Source organism: Limulus polyphemus, unplaced genomic scaffold, assembly GCF_000517525.1.
Source record: "Limulus polyphemus unplaced genomic scaffold, Limulus_polyphemus-2.1.2 Scaffold518, whole genome shotgun sequence".
NCBI lineage: Eukaryota > Metazoa > Arthropoda > Merostomata > Xiphosura > Limulidae > Limulus > Limulus polyphemus.
In genome coordinates, this window is record NW_013666128.1 from 536,372 (window position 1) to 549,086 (window position 12,715).

The window sequence follows — 12,715 nt, forward strand, 5'->3', positions numbered from 1 at the left end:
AGTCTACGATTCCATGGACATATTGATGTGAAACCTTACAGTATACTGACTGGCACTGATTCTTTAGCTACAATTGGTCGAACAAATTATTAATGACATGTGGGAAATCGCCTACAGAGATGAAGAAAGGAGAGGGATTGGTGTGACTCATAATTATGCATAACGTTCCATCAAAAGGGAAGTTGGAATTTACCCTTACTGTAGGAATCTTCTCTATTCCTCGTGGTGTGTGGGTGATGGACATCGAAAAGAGTGCATGTTGGGAACTACTTTTATGTGGCTACATGGATGTGAGTTAGGCTAGCTTTATTTAGTTTCATCGTGTATGACCAGGAAATCCCTGTGCACTACATGACATTTACTACACCAGAGGTTGAACTCGCAGTGACAACAAAGAGAACAACCATCGTAACATCAAGAAGTGAATTACTGATACCAGAAGTTATCAACAATAAATCTATATCTTAGTTACTAAGGCGTAGTGAAACTAGATACTTCAGAATGATGTTGTACATGAGTTTACTCAGGAAGACTTAAGTCAGCTTGTGGTTCGCCATGATACTGTGATGATAGATTTGGATTTCATCAAGATGATATACGTTATGGCTGAACAGTTCTCATTGCAAGGGAGGACAAACTCCAAAGTTAAGTAGGTGTTTGGAAGGGCTTTGTGTAGTATTGAAAAAACAGCAACCAATGATGTAGTTTACAGAATCCAAAAGGATATGGAATACAAGCAAAAAGTTATCCACCGTGATTGTTTTTAGAAGTACGTTGGTGAGAGAATGGTTAATTGAGTAACTCCAAAGAAGAACTTGTCAACAGAAACTCAACCTGCCAAGACTACTGGGGATACCACTTACAGAAGATCAACAAAGATAGAGCCATCAGCAGATGCAATCGACCAATCAAACTAGGAGGATATCTAATCTGTATACCACGAGCCATGGAAGAGAAAACCATCAAAACGTTTGATGAGTGTACAATTTAAGGTAGTGTTTGATTGCTGTATTACCATAGTTCGAGAAACTTCACAATCAGGAAGGGGGCCATGTTGTAAGCTAGGCTTCTAATGCTTCAATTTGGATTTTAGTTAGCGTGCACCTGAAACTATAGTAGGTCTAGAATACCTAGAATGTTCTAAATGACGTCATAGAACTATTGATATATCTAGAAGTGAGACATTGGTGATAAATTCGAGTTAACAGAGTGAAGTAATAGCAAATGTCAAGGTGAAGTAGTTCAGTGTGTGAATGCCGAGTAGTTGTAGATCAACTGTTAGTTATCACGTATATTTAATTACTTTATCGATTAGCCGTGAAATTGTACAAGTAAGTTGATTTTTATGTTAGTCGTGGTACCATTAGTGAGATATTTCCGTTTGAACGGTCCCCCGGTAAGTCTTCGAATTTACAAAGCTAAAATCAGGGGTTCGATTTCCCTCGGTGGACACGGCAGACAGCCCGATGTGGCTTTGTTGTAAGAAAACACACACGTTTGAACGTCATTTGTGTACTTAAGCCTACAACCTACAACAACGTACACGTGAAGGCAGCTTGTAAAAACGTTAAGAAATAAATAAAATAATTTATTATTGTTATGTGTAATGGAGTACAAATTACTTTCAACAAATATTCTAAAAGAGCCCGCTCACAATTTCATTAACTATCGCTCAAAAACATTTAAAATTAAAAGATTTTACAGTGTAAGTTGAATTCAAAAACGTAGGCTTCTATAAATCTGGATTCGTTCTGAAATATGTACTAAATTTCTTGGTACAAATATATGAACAAAGACGTGCAATCAATATTCCTTATAATTGTATTAAAAGCATAACCATGTATATAAAGGTAAAGGAACAATAGTGCAAGGTAACAAGATATAACAAATCCAGTTCAGAATTTATTTTTAAGAGTTTATCACTGATGGTAATTTCATCTCATCTTCCAGATACATCGTAAATTATACATCATAAAGATATTTTCTTTCCAACAGATTCTTAAAGACAAATTTTGTATTTAATTTCTTTTGCTTTCATGAATCTGTTAAAATTAAATATAATGATTAAACCTAGATTGAACTATTTTTTTCTAAGTATTATGTTTGAAATTTTCCCAAGTGCAAGTACCAAGTTTGAGAATATGTAAAATGTATACAATTACTTAAATATAAAAAGAATTAAAAGCGTGTGCAAAAAAAAAAAAATCTAAAGTTTTGCTTGTTAATCCATTGCGAAGTTTGCCAAAGGTTACATGCCATTTTTAACGCGGTCTAAAAAGCGCAGTTCTTTTTGGTGCAAAGAACTCGCTGGATTTTCATCTGGTTTTCTTATTCTCATTCTTTAAATGTGGTCATAAAATTTACAATATTCCTTCAGTTGAGAAACGTAACTGTTCTATTATCGCTATCCAATTTAAGGTATTTGGGACCATGGTTTGACTCAATGTGGAGATAAATCAACAAAATTTCAACCTTCCAAAAAATTAAAGAAAGAAACGGTCAATATAAGAGTATAAAAATGGCCTTTACCTAAATATAGTGGATGGCCAATGCCCACCCTTCCAAAAAATTAAAAAAAGAAACAGTGAATATAAGAGTATAAAAATGGCCTTTACCTAAATACAAGTGGATGGCCAATGTCCACCCTTCCAAAAAAAAGTGGCTGGATGATGTCCAACCTTTAAGTAGGAATATTCTCATTAATACGAAATGTTTTTACAGTGAAAAATACAGAGGAGAAATGCAATGATTTCTGTTGTAATTTCGCCTCCCAGTGGCACAGCGGTATGTCTGCGGACTTACAACGCTAGAAACTGGCTTTCGATACCCGTGGTGGGCAGAGCACAGATAGCCCTTTGTGCAGCTTTGTGCTTAACTACAAACAAACAAACTGTTGTAGTTTAAGAGTCGGGTTTTTCACTTATATATATATATATAAACTTAAATGCTTGAAACCTGACTTTCTTTGGATATTTGAGTGTAGCATATCGGGTAGAGCAAATATCATATTCATTTTAAGATAGAGCCAGTTATTCTCCATATATAAATGGACTAGATCATGATATTAAAAACAGGGTTGTACTAGAGTTTGCTGAATTAATTACTGATTATTTGTTACTATCAGCAATGCTGTAGAAAAGATAAACATCATTTAGAATATAAATTTTGTGTTTTATGTACTCGTTTGTTTGTACCACGGGTATCGAAACCCGGATTCTAGCGTTGTAAGTCCGCAGACATACCGCTGTGCTACTGGGGGCTTATGTAGTCCTTCACGAGACTGAAGAAACCAGAAACAACATTAAGTTAACTAAACATTTTACACACTGATCTAGAATGGAAATGTGTTAAAAGCTTTGCATTTATAAGATTATTTTACAAACACAATAAATAAATTTTAAATGACAATTTAGTTTTTTTGGCTTAGTTTGTTTGGAATTTTACGCAAAGCTACTCGAGGGCTACCTGCGTTGGCCATCCCTAATTTAGCAGTGATTGACTAGGGGGAAGGTAGCTACTGAACACCAACCATCAACTCTTGGGCTACTCTTTTACCAACGAATAGTGGGATTGACCGTCACATTATAACGTCTCATGGTTTAAAGGACGAGCATGACAATTCAAATAAATCTTGTAAAAACCTTAAACTCTGTCTGGGACATTCAAATAATATTATTTCTTCAGTTAACAAGGATAACTGATGGATTTTCTTTGAATTTACTTAAAGTCCTAGCTGAAAGATCCACGAAGCTTTCACATATTCAAATCAGATTACCAAAATGTCTTTTATTGCTGATAGCTTCTAAATTTGTTAGTAACTTTTCAATGAATTTGATGAAAGTTCAATATCTTTGGGGTCTATCCTAATAAACAAAAACACACTAGTTAATATTTTAACGTATAAATTAATAAAGCCTAATGACACTGAAAATCACAAATGTGTTGCTACGACTTTACAAGAAGTCCTGTTTATTTAAATCGGAAACTTCCAAAATAGGCCCATTATACCTGGCCTAGATACTGAGTGAAACAATTCAGTTTTTATCCGTTGGTTTTTAATTTTCAGTGGGAGTTTGTCACGTTTGATCTTTTTTCTTTTCTATACTTTTCATTTTGAGACAAGTTTGTAGATAAATACGTAGCGAATGTGTGATAAGCTTATTTACATTTTCTGTGTAGTAAATCAAACTTGTATGAATCGTTCTCTTCTCGCATTAACAATTAGTAACATTGTAAGAAAAATATTATCTTGAACGATCAATTATTCTAGAATGTTTTATGCAAATAACTGAACTGCTTGTATTTGTTAATTAAGTTGCTCCTATACGAGTATATTTTTTTAGTGTGCAGGACCTTTTTAGAATGTAAAAAGAGAGACACCAGTGTTCTTTGTACTTTGAACTGGTGCTTCGGACCAAACATTTAGAACAAATTAAAAAAACAAACTAAAAACTTTTAAAATTTAGATTACAAACATATCAATAAAATAAAAGTCTAAAGTAAATTACAACGTAAGTAAAAAAAACTTTATCGTAACACTCTTTAATTAAACGCACCCGATAACGCTCTATTATATTTATAATATATTAGAATGACACAGTTTAGGAGCTCGAAAATCGAACAGCGTGCTCGATACTTCGCCATTTTGAGAGGGCGCCACTGTAGCGTCTAGGTGGCCGTGAAGGAACCATAACTAGTGTTGTAGATTGTAGCTGTTTACACGTATGAGAAAATGTGCTTAAATTCTGTCTTTTAGTCTTCTCTTTACATTCTACTATGGAAGATATGGATTTTAGTTCACTTGAGGTGAAGACGGCACATGTTTCTTGTTTGTATCCAGAGATTTTAGCACTTATATTTAGCTACCTCGACGTTAAGGACAAGGGCCGTGCGGCACAGGTTTGTAAAGCGTGGCGGGAAGCCGCCTATCATAAGTCCGTGTGGCGAGGCGTAGAAGCCCGGCTACACTTGAGGCGCGCCAACCCGTCTTTGTTTCCGAGTTTACTGCGTCGAGGCATCCGTCGTGTACAAGTGCTTAGTTTACGCAAAAGTCTACGGGACGTTGTGCAAAGGCTACCAAATATAGAATCTCTTAATCTGAGCGGCTGTTATAATCTGACAGACTCTTGGTTAAACCACGCCATGGTCCTCGAAGTGCCGTCACTCACAATCCTTAACCTTAGCATGTGTAAACAAATTACAGACTCCAGTCTTAATCGTATAGCCCAATGTGTTAGTTATTTAGAAGTTCTCTATCTCGGTGGTTGCAGCAACATCACAAACGAAGGTCTACGTTTTATCGCCTCAAAACTGAAAAAACTTCGAGTGTTAAATCTGAGGAGTTGTCGTCACATCTCTGATAAAGGAATTGCAGATTTGGCTGGTCTGTCCCTAGAGAGTGGAAGTGGAGCTGTGGGTTTGGAAAACTTAGGCCTTCAGGACTGCCAGAAAATAACTGACGAAGCCTTACGGCATCTCAGCCACGGTGTGTTGCATCTTAAGAGTATCAATCTTAGCTTCTGTGCTGGAGTTACAGATTCGGGGCTGAAACATTTAGCGCGGCTGTCGACTGTACGTGAACTCAACCTTCGCAGCTGCGACAACATTTCTGATATTGGAATGGCATATTTGGCCGAAGGTGGGTCAAGAGTGACCATTCTGGACGTTAGTTTTTGTGATAAGGTAAGTGACCAGGGTCTTCTGCATATATCTCAAGGTTTGTTTAACCTGCGCAGCCTCAGTTTGAACGCTTGTCCAATTAGTGATGAAGGGCTAAGCCGTGTGGCACGTACTCTGTCTGATCTGCATACCTTAAATATTGGTCAGTGTTGTAGGGTTACGGATAAGGGACTTAGCCTTATAGCGGATCATCTTCATCACTTACAGTGTATAGACCTGTACGGATGTACGAAGATCACAACAGTAGGTCTTGAGAAAATTATGCAGATACCAAATCTTGCAGTTTTAAATCTTGGCTTATGGCAGCGAGAACATAATGGTGGTCTTCCGAAACCAAAGGAAATTGGTAGTGGACTTCATAGTTTAATAGGAACTGTAAAATATAAGTAAGAGTGCCATTTATATATGTGTGTGCATGTCGTCATGGCCTAGATCATCCAGGTATACACTCTGTTTGTCAACCGTCCACTTGGTTAACTTCACCATCACAAGATGTTTATGTTCTGTGTAATGGGATGTGTTAGGAGTTAGTACTGAACGGTATTCTACTTGTTTATACATTATGATATAAAAAAAAGGAAAACGTTGAGATTAATAGAGGATCTCTGAACCGTACAACTAGGCTAAACAGAACCGAAACGAAACACTTAAAAGCTATATGTTTTTCAAGTTGTGATATTAGGGGCAGCAACTGCAAGGTGCAGATTTATTAATATGTAATTAGATGAATCGGTTTTGTTATCTTACTGAGATGTGTTTTATTCCATATTCGTGCACCTTTTATGTAATCATAGGAGTGTAGATATGAAACAAGAGCTGTAGAGTTTAGCGTAAGCATTCAGAAATGAGTCTGAATGCTGTACAGTTCAACAACCACTTAGGCTACTTGTTATGAATCAAAGGTGCTCAAAAGTATTGTTTTTGAATTTAATTATGTAACAAAAGGAATAAAATATCACCTGATGTCGAAACAATATGATGTTTATTAGTGATGATTTTTCTTAAATTGTAGTAATAAAAACAAAACCATGCAGCTTGATATACATCATAATTCTTAGTTAATATTATTTCAAGCGAAGTATTTGCATTGTGTCTCAATTTAATAGTTTTAACTACGGGAATATGTTTGTCACACAAAACAATATTTTGATTATAGTTTATTTTTTCGGTACATAATGTTTCATCAGTAAGTTGTGAATGTCGCATTCAAAATGTACCATCGTAATCTGTCAGTTTACCGTTAAAATATTATTTGTTACTGTTATTCTAGTCGGAAAGTGAAAGTACTTACTGAACATATTGTCTGTTAGGATTATAAATAATGCCGTTCGGGGTAAGTACCCCAAGTTATTTGTTTGCCTAGTTTGTGGTGTCATTATATTTATTTTGGGGGAACATTTTGTTTCTGAGACTTAAATGTTATACACACAAGCTCAATACTGACTTGTTTACATTCCGATGGAATTGTATTATAATTTATATTCAGTAATTTTATGCTTTTGTTTAACATAACAAAAAACAAATAGGGTAATATTCCCCATTTTCTTTAAAATAAATAGGAGACCCCAGGAGGAAATATTTAATGGAATTTCCTGCAATACTTACTGATGGCATTTTTTTTTGCGCGACTTTATGTTATTAAGGATCCTCTTACTAAAAATCCACAAACAATAAATAATTTAGAAAGATGTATTTAAAAATTTCTACGGGGTCCAAAACTGCTGGTTGTATGTATAGTTATGATTACAGTATCTTTAATGACCTGAAGTAGCAGTGCTTTATTTAACATATCGTAAGCCTTACAAGTCTTATGTGATCAATAATGGGTGTATTTATCCGAGTCGTATCAGTTACATCATACTGACCTTCAAATGTTGTTTTAGAGGTCATCGTTGAGTGGCACTGATATGCCTATTTTTCGACATTATACGTGTGTTTAAAACAGGTGCCAAACTGAATACAAAAACACTTTCATTAAGACATAAGTTTTCGTTATCAAGATATATGAACGCTAGATGGCGCGAAACTCAATATACAGTTGGGCCATGTATGTATATATACACTCGCATAGAAGTATTGCTCAAATTGTATGGCATACTGTGGTTTTAATTTACGTATAAAACGCGTACATGACCACTAAGTTCACAGTTTGTTTTCTGTTGTCCTTAATTTGACCCAGAAACAAACTTTGAAGATACAGTTGTGCTATCTCTATACCATCGTTGTGGTAATACGTTCCGCGAGTCTGTTCATATATTGTGACCTCAATCCCACGGCTCGCGGCTACATGTGAGAGATCAGTGTACATGAAATGTTGAATCCTGTCAGGGTTGGGCGATAAAGTTTTGTTCGTCCCTGTAAGATCCCCCAGCATACACTGCAACACCTTTTGAGTATATATATATACAGCGATGCAAGTTTTATAATTTAGCGTAATGGCTGCATAATTACGTCTTCTCTTTATGTAGACACACAGAGAAATGTTCAAAAATTACAAATAATAAAATTCAGCTTATCTAGGGTAACAAATACTTTATCAAGACGTAGATGTAAAAAAAAAAAAATAAACATAATGTATGTTGGCCTTTTCGCGTATCATTACGATAATTTTTTGTTTTGTTTTGTAAATTCAAGCAAGTTAATTTGAGAGTTTTCGTTGACGCATTCTGTTAATACGTGCACATGAACATGCGTACTTAATGTTTTGTGAGTTTTAAGTATAGTAGTGAGTTATTTTGTTGCATATCGAAATTCCATGCAGTAGAAGACGTTTTAAAGTTTTACGCTAAGGCTTCTTTTAGCTAAAAATCAAACTTTATTAACGAATATTGGGAAATATTTTGATACATTTTATTGCACACGTGAAGAGGCCGCATCCACCGCCAGCTCAGCGGGTCTAATATTTCAGGGTATAATAAACATAAGAACAGTGGGACTAGCCCACTATGAAAGGGCAGGTAGTGTCAAAATGTATAATGATAACTATACGACAGAAATGAGCTCTAAGAAAAGGATGGAGCTAATTGTATCTGGTACACTTTTTAGTTTTAAATCCTGAGTTGGACGTAAGCTTGTTCTAGTGAAGACGTGAAAATATCGACAGATGGCGCATAACTTGTTTAAAATGTTACAGTAATTTAAGAAATACAGGACATGTTTTTAAAATAAAATAGTGAAAAAATAGATACCTTTCAAAATATTAGTAACAGCGGGAATGAACATTTTAAATGCATAACTAATCATAAAAAATGGATTTTTTTAGTGTAGTAAGCACACAGGTAATACGTAGAAACTACCGTAACCGGTAAGATTATTTAAGAATAACATTAGAATATGTATAATTGATTCTAATGAGCAGCGTTTGATAAAAACAAATTTTTAAAGAGTTATCTTACTGTTAATGTAAATAACTGATACTGACAATGTGCTTATGGATTGTGATACTGTTTTTTCTTGCAACATATCTATATAAGTAAACGCTTGCGTTTGTCTGTCCAAAACTTTTTTTCGCAGATTTCTCAATCAAACGCCAAAAATCTCAGTTGGTTAGAAAGGCCTTTGTCCGAGGAGTCCGGATAGCATATTGCGCTTTTTAATTCAGAATCACCTTACCTGTTTTTTTTGCGTAGTAAAATTTTTCAATGCACGAGTATGGTACTCGATGGCACAATGTCGTTGTCATCATTTTAGTTTTTATTTGCAAAGTATGTCACACAAACAGCAGTTAACCCGTGTATAATTTCCTAAAAAAATGAACACTACAATAGATATAAATTCTGTGGGCTTTATCGACTTATTTAGGTCTCAAATATACCTGCCTAGTTCGTTCAAAACCGTATGCTTATTACTTTGTGAACACGCATTTAGACGTTTCTGCATAATCAGCTAAGTTTGCTTTCATTACAACTTTACATTTATTTTGCAATAATGTACCTTCCGTTCGTTTCATAGACTGTTTTATTCTTCGTTTTTTGTGAGTTTCTATGTTTCAACGCATAAACCCATATCGTACAATGAACGCTCATAACTGTTTCCTACTCTGTACACTAGTATAAATACCATTACTATACTTTATTGTTGACTTCACGTGTAGTTTTGTTAGGTAAAGTTATATCTACGTGAGTTTGTTTGTGTGACCGCTTAAATATTTTCAAATATACCAGGATTTATGGATCTAACACATATAATGCCTGCAATAAAGCGTAGCTTAAATGGCGAGCGTGAAAATGATAGAATAAGGACAATTTAAGCGAAGGGCATGAAAACTACCACAAATGTTTTGCGGGTCGCGGCTAGTTATAAAGAATATCTAGCAATACATTAAAAAGAAAGGCCACATTTAGTAGCTAAAATCGTGGAAATCACCTTTTCTTTAACTATAATTAATTTCTTATTTAACACAATCTACAAGACATTATACTTTCTGGCATATGAATGGGTAAAACCAACTTCTGTCATACAAATTACTCGAGTTAATTTCTCAAATTAATCTAACAATCTTTCATAATTTTCTGAATGGCCACTCTGAAACAAAACGTATTACTTCAACAATCGTAGTTCCATTAACAGACATGATCAATTAAAAGTGTGTCATTAATTATTGAATGAATTAATCAATCAAGTATAATTCATAAATATGATGCAATGGCGTAGGTCAACCTCCTCTCATTGAAAATTAGCCTAAATCATCCATTTGGTTAGTTAATATACATGTTAAAATGTTAACCAGCATTACAAGTAATTACATTTTGACTAAACCACCTAACGGAAATGCTAGGAAAAGAGATTTCAAATAAAACAACCTTTTATCTTGGGTGTTAAGAGATTTGTAGCTCTAGGATTGATTGATGGTTTACTTAGAGTTAAGAAGTAAAACCTGTATATAACATTTAGAAATAACTTGGGAAGAAACAAGAAATAATAACTTAAAAATAAAAAAAGAAAATGTGATATCATGCAGCAGTATGATCAAAAACTGTTTAAAGACTTAAAATATTTTCTCAAATTTTATTCAGAAGCGACTTTGTATCCTTTTTGAAAATGTCTAAGCCAAAGTTAGTGAAAAAGTTAACTCAAATATTTTCTTGAAAATGTAAGATTAGAGAAGAAAAACAACGTTAAATATTTTACATGCTGAACTACCTAATGTAGAACATCACTAAATACCTAGATATTTAACTCTTCGCAATGTAATTGTTCGCTTATTTTGATAAGTTTTAGATTTTGGTTTTATCTTTGTTAATAGTCAGATTCAAATAGATACGCAGTTATTTTTCAGTTAATACCCAACTCTCCAATTTAAAGAAAAACAGTGTAATAAGTAGCTGAAACTAATGTTCAAATCGCATTGAGAGATTTGGTAACTTATAACCTTAGATAATGATAGACAACGTCTCACGAAAAAGTAAGTTAATATGTGTATAATGTTAATTAAGTATTAAAGTTGATCAAATGGATAAGTTGAACAATATTTAAGAAGATCAGATGGATTAGTTGAACAATATTTAAGTAGATCAGATGGATAAGTTGAACAATATTTAAGTAGATCAAATAGATATGTTGAACGATATTCATGTAGATCAAATGGATAAGTTGAACAATATTTAAGTAGATCAAATAGATATGTTGAACGATATTCATGTAGATCAAATGGATAAGTTGAACAATATTTAAGTAGATCAAATAGATATGTTGAACGATATTCATGTAGATCAAATGGATAAGTTGAACAATATTTAAGTAGGTCAAATAGATATGTTAAACAATACTTATGTAGATTAAATGGATAAGTTGAACGATATTTATGTAGATCAAATGGATTAGTTGAACAATATTTAACAATCTTTTTTATATTTACTAACATGTGGCATAACCTCGCATTATTTGAATTAATTTACGACGTAGTGCATTTATTTGGAAAATATATTACTAATTTACTCAAGTTTATTTTAAATTTCTCACAACACTGGAAGAAATATAATACCAGAATACATTGCTTAAAGTCGATTAGCATGTTAAATTGTTTTTGTTTCAGGTATTCGTGCAAACTATACAAGGGCCATTTCCGCAAACCGTCTCCAATTTTGTTAAACACAAATCTATGCAAGGGTTTATTTGTGCTGTGCCAATCACGAGTATCAAAACCCAATTTTTAGCATTATAAACCTTCAGTATTACCGTTTAGCCACTGATGAGCCCTAAATTTGAACTTATAGACTAAAAGGAAGACAGCTAGTCAACAATGCCAACTCTTGTGTGACAGAGTCATAGAATTTGACTCTTGTAGCGCACACATGACTCTAAAATGTAGAACGAGATTTTGGGGCACTGCGACGCGAATCGTGGACTGTGGTATATACAGTCCGACATGCTAATCTGTAGGCCATGCCCGGCCCCAGCTATTTAAATGGAAATTTCATTATTTCACCAATGAATTGTTAAAATATGAATAATGTAATGAAAAGTGAAAAAAACATTATTCGTCCTATCTAACTGGTCTTAAGCATTTCTAGAAAATTATTAGGAATCCCTCCCCCCCTGAACAAGAACTATTTTGCTGAAAAATATATTTGAAATAAAACTTAATAGATGTAAATTCTAGGGCTAAGTTTGACACTTGTTGTTTTTTTTTTGAAAATTATTAGGAATTCCCTCCCTGAACAAGAACTATTTTGCTGAAAAATATATTTGAAATAAAACTTAATAGATTTAAATTCTAGGGCTAAGTTTGACACTTGTCGTGAGCTGCGAAACAGTAAAAAAAAATTTAAAAAGTGAATCGATAAGAAATCGTCTACTTTTATTTGTAGTCATGGAAACAACGGTCTTTTTGTTTGTTTCTAAACTAAACAACTGAAGCAAAACGTATAATATCTGTAAAACTGCATTCTAAATATTCTACGTTTGCATGAATAATAGGTTAATCATGCAAATATCTGCCGTTAGGAAAATAATTTGCAATTCGCCGAGAAACAAATTATGGCCTCAAATGTTTGTTTATCTTACATTCAAAATTCTATAAAAATAAAAGGTTCGT

The 12,715-nt window shown here is 33.9% G+C and overlaps 1 protein-coding gene across 1 annotated transcript; it reads left to right on the forward strand.

Moving 5' to 3' along the window:
* The first annotated feature begins 4,684 nt into the window (after positions 1 to 4,684).
* Positions 4,685 to 6,653, forward strand: LOC106458806 (F-box/LRR-repeat protein 14-like). The gene has a single exon (XM_013918354.2). It carries the CDS (start codon positions 4,777 to 4,779, stop codon positions 6,067 to 6,069), a length of 1,293 nt encoding a protein of 430 aa, XP_013773808.1. The 5' UTR covers positions 4,685 to 4,776; the 3' UTR covers positions 6,070 to 6,653.
* The last annotated feature ends 6,062 nt before the right edge of the window (positions 6,654 to 12,715 follow it).